General features: G+C 51.1%; 1 protein-coding gene across 1 annotated transcript in view; it reads right to left on the bottom strand.

Annotated features, from left to right (window-relative positions):
* Window positions 1-542: 542 nt before the first annotated feature.
* The window catches only part of LOC113453914 (receptor expression-enhancing protein 6-like), a 27,249-nt gene continuing 19,736 nt past the window's right edge, over window positions 543-8,055 (bottom strand). Inside the window, exons 2-5 of the mRNA XM_087922594.1 lie at window positions 6,035-6,128; window positions 4,048-4,186; window positions 3,621-3,789; window positions 543-644 (exon numbers count right to left, since the gene is read on the bottom strand). Of these exons, the coding sequence (XP_087778720.1) occupies window positions 610-644; window positions 3,621-3,789; window positions 4,048-4,186; window positions 6,035-6,128 (437 nt within the window). The 3' untranslated portion in view covers window positions 543-609. The remainder of the gene's footprint in view (window positions 645-3,620; window positions 3,790-4,047; window positions 4,187-6,034; window positions 6,129-8,055) is intronic.

Genomic DNA, 8,055 nt, shown 5'->3' with positions numbered 1-8,055 from the left:
CGATGGCGAACCTTTTTGTTGTGGTGTGCCGAAAGCACACGCGTGCGCAATACAATGCGTCCCACCCCCCTGCACATGCGCGTGCAATACCCCCACCCCCTTATCTGCATGTGTGCGCCTTCCAGCTGATTTTTGACCTTCCAGAAGCTCAAGGCAAGCCTCGGCAGCCTTTGGAGGCCGAAAAACAGGCCCGTTCTGTCACAATATTTCTTTCCAGAAATACTGGAAGTGACGAAATGGGCCTGTTTTTTCGGCCACCAAAGGCTGCAGAGGCTTCCCTCGAACCTCCGGGAGGGCGAAAAAGGCCTCAAACGGGTCGAAAATCAGTCGGGAGGCGTGCGCATGCGCAGTGCAGGTAAGGTAAGTTTGGCTGGGGCTCGCGGGCCCACACAAATGGCTCTTTGCTATCACGGTCATAGTGGAACCGAACAGTGAAGGAGGACATGGGCTTCTGCATGGGATCTGCAGTTTTGAGGGCAAACAATTGGAAGGGTTTATTACTAAGATCGAAATCATCTCAGGGACCAAGGAAAAGGACACAGTTGCCGTAGAGCTTCCGGCTCCAATTTGGAGAGCCTTTATTTTTGTTGATCAGCGAAAGGGCGCCACTCAGTCCTCTGCCTGCAGGGATCGTGGTAGGACTCCTGAAAAACAACGAGAAGAAAATGTAAGAAGATGGCTTCGCTGGAAACGAGGAAAGTTCAACTACCGGTTCGTTCGAACCAGATGTAAATTTAACATCCGGTTCGTGCAAACCAGCCCAAACCGGGTGAATCCCACCTCCTGCCAACAGTTCTCCTAGCCCAGAGACAGCCGCTTTTTAATTTGATGTGGCTCCAGAGACCTTTGGAACACTAGATGGGGTTAGGCACTGAGTGTAGCACTGATGATGTAACCTAGTTGGGTAATGAAAGGTCTGCAAGAAAACTGTTCTGAACAAGGCTTCCTGAGACCATCATTAAGCACACACTTAGTCCAAACAATTCTCTTTTTATTTCAACGCTTGGAATTATGTCGCCTCCAAGACTTATTCCCCAATTGCCTCATTTGTCTCAGCTACTCTCGCCTTCTGGCAGCTCTGTGCACATGCGCACTGGGAACAGGCTCCCTTCGTTCCTCTGCCTCGCTGCTACCAGACTCCGGAGGCGCTGGAGGCAGCATCCCTCTCCCAGATGGTCCTAACACCATCCCTGCATCGGATGCAGGACCCTCGTCCAAGTCCTCCCCAGACTCCCAGTCCGGTCCCCGTTCTTCCCCACTGTCCAATTCCGCTGCCGCCTGCACGGGCTGCCGGCAAACTACAACAAAAGCCACCAAGCTCAAAGAACACCAAGGAATCTCAGAGAAGCAAGGGCTATCTCTGGGCTAGGAGAACTGTTGGCAGGAGGTGAGATTCATCCGGTTTGGGCTGGTTTGCACGAACCGGATGTTAAATTTACATCTGGTTTGACGATACAAGACAAACCATCAAGCCATACTTTAATACAAGACAAACCATCAAGCCATACTTTAATCAAGGAACTACCAAGGGGGAAAACACATTCTCCCACCAACCCTGACAGAGCAAGCCACTAGCAGATAAACAGAGAGCAAAGCCCACTCCCTCCTAGTACTGATGATATTAGGTAGTTTGGTAAAGAAAGATCGGCAAGACCACCACCAAGCTCAGAGAACAGCAAGGAATCCACAGAACGAGAAATTCAGATAAGCAGGGATTAACACCAGACAAATAATCCAGCAATACCCTAATCACGGGACTATCAAGGGAAAAACTGCTCAACATTGACAGGAGAAGCCATTAGTATAAAGACAGAGAGCAAACCCCACACTGATGTTACCACCTAGTTGGGTAATGAAACATCTGAAGGAAGGCCACCAAGTAACTCACCAAAAAAAGAGAGAAACTTAGATAAACAGGGATTAACACCAGACAAACAATCAAGCAATATCCTAATCAAAGAAGCCCCAAGGGAAGAAAATACATTCCTTCACCAACACTGATAGGACAAGCCACTGCTATATAAACAGAGAACAAACCCCACACCCCCTACTAGCACTGACGATGTTGCCTAGTTGGGTAATGAAACATCTGCAGGAAGGCCGCCAAGAAATTCACACAAAAAAAGAGAAACTCAGATAAGCAGGGATTAACACCAGACAAACAAACAATCAAAGCCCAGAGTACTAAGGAGCCCACAATCTTAAAAGAGCCTCGTTCCAGTCTATAAATCCCACCCAGAAAAACTATGTGGCTGATGGGTAAGCCTGCATGCAGGTAGTCCTCAAGTTATGACCGTCATGGAGCCCGCCCATGATGGTCATGAACTCACATCGGTCGTAAAAAATGGGTCAGGCAAAGTCATTGACCTAATTTTTTTTTTTTCAACTTTTGCAGCAGGGGTTAAGTGAATGGTTCACCGCAGGTGCAGCTTGGGCTGAAATTCAGAAGGACACGCCGATTTTGGGCAGAACGGTCATCCAAACGCAGCCAACATGACTGTGGGGGCAAAACTGGGAATTTGGGCAGAGAAATAACAGTCTCCATGCCCCTTCCCTGATCAAAGAGAGTCACCCCTCCCCGGACAAGATGCGTGGCAATTAAAAGCAAAAAAATGTATAAGCAGAATAATCAAAACTAAAACCAAAACAATGACAGAATCCAAAGCAAAATTCAAAAAAAGCAAAAAAAACCCCAAAATACGAATAAAAAAAAATCAAAATCAATGTCCCCGACCACGCAGCCTTGACGGTGTCCACCCCACCACCATCCCAAAGTGTAGGGGGAAGATTGCGGAGTTGAAAACCGGCTCCGCTCTCAGTCCATCTGACATTCCGTCCATTTCCCAGAATGCCTCTGAGCCCCATTTTGGGGGGCACAGGATACTCTAGGAGGTGTGTATGTATGTGTTGTGTGTGCAGGAAGACAGACAGCCCTGGCCTTTGTCCCCAGGTGTGCCCACCTGCTCAGGGTCAACTCATCAAACATTCCTACGCCTGTTTTAGGAGTTGCCGTAAAAAAAGGAGGGGGAAAAGGAAGGAAATCTGGAAGAGCGGTGCATCAGTTTGGAAGCGAAAGCGCATTCCAGCTCTTCTCTTTAAAAGGTTGTAGCTAAACTGCCAGAGCTTTTGCCCACGAATATATTTAGTTGGAGAACATGATTGATGACACCCAGCCACGTGAAGTTGCTCGGTTGGAGAATCTGATTTATGACACACCCGGCGGGGGGGGAACAGGGCCCCACGGGACTGTGAATGACGTAGGCCAGAGTTGGCTTCATACAGGGCAGGGCCAGGATGCCGCCTCTAATAAATGTTTTGAAGTTTTTTGAAGTTTGGCTCGAGAATCATGATTTTAATTAGGGCGATTGCTGGAATCCTGACGCTCAGGACGTGTAAGGATAAGCCAAGGAAATGCTGACCACAACGGGGATCGAATTCAGGAATCCAGGTAAGCGGCTTTTCCTCGTGGGAATCCAAGCCCCCCAGACCGCTCCCTCCAGGGAGGCCACCATGAACATCCTGCCTTCCATTTTGCGAGTGCGCCTGCAAGCCCGTGGATTCTCCCCCTCCCCCTCCTCCCCCCGCCCTCTCCACAACAGAGGACATTGAGATCACCTTACCTTCCCGGGAGGCGGCGGAGGCCACGCTAGCAGCCCGGCCCGTGAGGTCGCTGAGGACGCTGTCCACCGTCCGGTGGTGCTTCAAAAACCACGGACGGATCAAGCTGCGGTAGAGCACCTGCGAGCCGTTCCACGAAAAGGGCGCCATGCACCACAGCAGGAAGAAGCACTGCGGGGAGGGGGGGTGGCAGCAGAGGAGGGTCGGCGGGGTTAGGATCCATCCGGGAAGGAAGGGGATCTCTAGGGAACTCCCTCCCGGAGCCCCCAATCTTCCACCTGCATTGAGGCCTGAAGCCCAACGCTGGCCATCAAACCTGGCACCCTCAGATAGACTACCCCTGAACGAGGAGTCTCTGCTGATCGATGCCCAGAGCGCATCTGGCGGGGACCGCCCTCCCGCCTCGTCCTCCCTCCCTTCTCCGTATACCTTGCCGGCATAGTAGAAGGGGAACCAGTAGAGGAAGGTGTCGGAGAAGAACTCCACCACGGAGAACATGCCGTACACCACCCAGTAGGTCAGCCAGGTGGTATCGTCTTCCTTGGCCGGGCTCTCGATGGCACGGATGCTGAAACCAAGACGGGGAGCAATTAGGGGTGGGTTTCTGGGGGATTCGCAGGGGTTCGCGAGAGCCCCTCGCTAAGATTCTGCGCAGTTCAGAGAAGCCCCCAATCCCACTCCCGCCTGGTGTCAACTCATAAAATATTTCTAGGGTCTTTTTAAGAACTGCCAACAGAAAGGGAGAGGGGGAAAGAGATCCGAAAGAGTCGTGCGCCAGCTTGCAAAACCAAAAGTGCATTCCATAAATGTTTTTCAAAGAGAGTAACTAGGCGACTGAAGTTTCTGCCGCACAAAATTCTAACTGGAGAGCCTGATTGATGACTCTGGCCTATGGAGGTGTCTCATTGGAGGATATGAATTAGGATACACCCAGGGGGTGGGGTGGAGGGAAAACCAGGGTCAAGGGTGACAGGGAATGATGTGTCTCAGAGTCAGCTACACCCAGGCAGTGCTGGACATGTTTAACTTCCCATAAATCCTTTGGAAGTTTTGGAAGTTTGGCTCCAGACTCATGATTTAAAAACGGGGTAACTGCCGGAATCCTGACACCTGGCCCTGCCCCGCCCCGCCCCGCCCCACCCCGGAGTCCCCACGCAGCCCGTTTTGGATGCAGGTAAGCGCAGGGCATGCACAGGGGCTCGGGAAGGGCGGAAAAGGGGGGCCTCCCGGAAGTTCAGGAAGTCCAGAAACGGGCCCCGTTTCAGCTTCCAGAGAGCCTCCTGAGCTATCCATCTCCACCCCCTGCCTTTTATCCCCCAGAGTCAGGGTGGAGCCTCGTTAGCAGCAGTGGCTCTTCCGTCCCGAGGACCGGCCCATAGATTTCCACTGCTCTCCTCTCCTTTTATTCCCCAGAGTCAGGGTGGGGCTTTGCTAGCAGCAGTGCCTCCTCCATCCCAAGGACCGGCCCATAGATTTCCACTGCTCTCCTCTCCTTTTATCCCCCAGAGTCAGGTGGGGCTTCGCTAGCAGCAGTGCCTTTTCCATCCCAAGGACCGGCCCATAGATTTCCACTGCTCTCCTCTCCTTTTATCCCCAGAGTCAGGTGGGGCTTCGCTAGCAGCAGTGCCTTTTCCATCCCAAGGACCGGCCCATAGATTTCCACTGCTCTTCTCTCCTTTTATCCCCCAGAGTCAGGGTGGGGCTTCGCTAGCAGCCATGGCTCTTCCATCCCAAGGACCGGCCCATAGATTTCCACTGCTCTCCTCTCCTTTTATCCCCCAGAGTCAGGGTGGGGCTTTGCTAGCAGCCATGGCTCTTCCATCCCAAGGACCGGCCCATAGATTTCCACTGCTCTCCTCTCCTTTTATCCCCCAGAGTCAGGGTGGGGCTTTGCTAGCAGCAGTGCCTCTTCCGTCCCAAGGACCGGCCCATAGATTTCCACTGCTCTCCTCTCCTTTTATCCCCCAGAGTCAGGGTGGGGCTTCGCTAGCAGCCATGGCTCTTCCGTCCCAAGGACCGGCCCATAGATTTCCACTGCTCTCCTCTCCTTTTATCCCCAGAGTCAGGGTGGGGCTTCGCTAGCAGCAGTGCCTCCTCCATCCCAAGAACCAGCCCATAGATTTCCACTGCTCTCCTCTCCTCTGCTTTCTGCACGTCCATGCGTCAGGCACTGAACCCAGCTGTTCCTCTTCTTCGGCATCAGCCACTTCCAGACTGACTCTGCCTCCTCCTCCTCCTCCTCCTCCTCCTCTGATTCGGCTGCCGGAAGGGCCCCCACAGGGGGACTACCGAGCCAGCTGCCAGCCCCCCACCAGGCGGGCAGCTGCCCAGCCGTGCAATGAAGCAGGGATGCCTCACGCATTGCGACAGGTATGCCCCCCACCTCCTCCTCCCAGGAGGGGATGGACAGACTTACGAGACGTAAGCTGGGTAGAGGAACCCGATGAGGTTGCAGATCAGGGAGGCCCCGTAGCCAAACATCAGGTAGAGTCCCACGAAACCCAGGAAACCTGCGAGAGACACCATGAAGAAACAGGGTTGAGCTTTGTTTTTCCCCGGCCTCCTTCGGGGAGCAGGTCAGGACGCATCAGGCCCTGGAGAGCTGATGCCCAATTAGGAGGTTTTCCATCCCAAGCCATCTCAGCGGGGGGGAGGGGAGGCCTGGCCTGGATTAGAAGCTGTTTGGGGGATTGTGGTCGGGTGGGTGAGGGGGGCGGGATAGGGAACACCGCAATTTTATGGCAGAAAAGACAAAACGGAGCAGAATGAAGAAAGTTTTCTTTCTTGCTTTCCCTTCCTTCCTTTCTCCTTCTTTCCTTTCTTCTCCTTTCCCGTCTCCTTTCCTGTCCCCTTCTCTTCCCTCCCTCCTCTCCCCACCTCTCCTTCCCTTCATCTCCATTACCTTTCTCCCAATTTCTTTGCTTCTTCTTTCCTTCCTTTCTTCTTTCTTTCCTTCCTTCCTTTCCCTTCCCTCTCACCTTCCCCTATTTCCTTGCTCCTTCTCTCCTTCCTTCCCTTCCCTCCCTTTTCCTTCCTCTCCCCTTCCCTTCCTCTCCATTTCCTCACTTCTTTCCTTTCCTTTCCTTTCCTCCCCTTATTTTCCTTCCTCTCCCCTTCCCTTCCTCTCCATTTTCTCGCTTCTTCTCTCGTTCCTTCCCTTCTCTTCCTTTTCCTTCCTCTCCCTTCCCTTCCTCTCCATTTCCTCGCTTCTTCTCTCGTTCCTTCCCTTCTCTTCCTTTTCCTTCCTCTCCCCTTCCCTTCCTCTCCATTTCCTTTCTTCTTTCCTTTCCTTTCCTTCCCTCCCCTTATTTTCCTTCCTCTCCATTTCCTTTCTTCTTTCCTTCCTTCCTTTCCCTTCCTCTCCCCTTCCCTTCATTTCCTTGCTTCTTCTCTCCTTCCTTCCTTCCCTCCCTCTTTCCATTTCCTTGCTTCTTCTTCTTCGTCTCCTTCCTTCCTTCCTTCCTTCCTTTCCTCACTCCCTCTTATCCATCCATCCATCCATCCTATCTTGTAACTGTCCCATCTCCCCACAGTCATTCTGGGCATCGCAACGAAGATTAAAACCCCGTAAATTCAATATACAGTATAAAGGACCCAAAGGCTGGCTCCAAATAACAGCAAGGCCAACAATGTATAGCCCCTGCCCAGGGTCTAAAGCCATTCCGTTCAGTCCGTTAAAAATCAAGAATATTTTTGTTTGTGGCTTTTGGGCTCTGGCCAAAATCGCTTTCATTCTCGCTTTCATACATACACACGTGTACATATACACATACATACATGTACACATACATACACACATGTACATATACACATACACACATTTACATATACACATACATACATACATATATACATACATATACATTTACATATATACATACGTACATATATGTATGGCATTCGGCTTTGTTTGGGTATTTTCCCACGTCATAGTAGTTGTGCTTTTAAAGTTGTAGCGACGTTTCAGCAGAATCTCATCTGCCATCATCAGGCTTCTGTGTTGTGTTCGTCCATAACGGCTGTGAAAGTCTGACTCACGGACGAACACTATACAGAAGCCTGATGATGGCAGATGAGATTCTGCTGAAACGTTGCTACAACTTTAAAAGCACAACTACAATGACGTGGGAAAATACCTGAGCAAAGCCGAATGCCATACATGTAAATACCACGAAAACTTAAGAAAACACACACATATATATATAATATATATATATATAATAAATATATATGTAGATCTTTGGTTGTTGGGTTTTCTCCCGCGTAAGATTTGAAGTATCTAGGCAACGTTTCGATGAAGTCTCATTCATCATCTTCAGGCTTCTGTCTCCAGCTCTGTGCTTCTCAGAGTAATGGAGATTGCAGTTGCTTCCTCCTTTTAACTGCCAGTGGGGTGGAACTTGATTGGGTGGGGGCTTGGCTGTGTTCTGATTGGGT

This window comes from Pseudonaja textilis, chromosome 1 (assembly GCF_049901715.1).
Source record: "Pseudonaja textilis isolate UNSWEBS1 chromosome 1, rPseTex1.2, whole genome shotgun sequence".
In the NCBI taxonomy this organism is placed as follows: Eukaryota; Metazoa; Chordata; class Lepidosauria; order Squamata; family Elapidae; genus Pseudonaja; species Pseudonaja textilis.
Note: the sequence above shows the minus strand (reverse complement) of the source record. Positions and strands in the feature narration are given on the sequence as shown.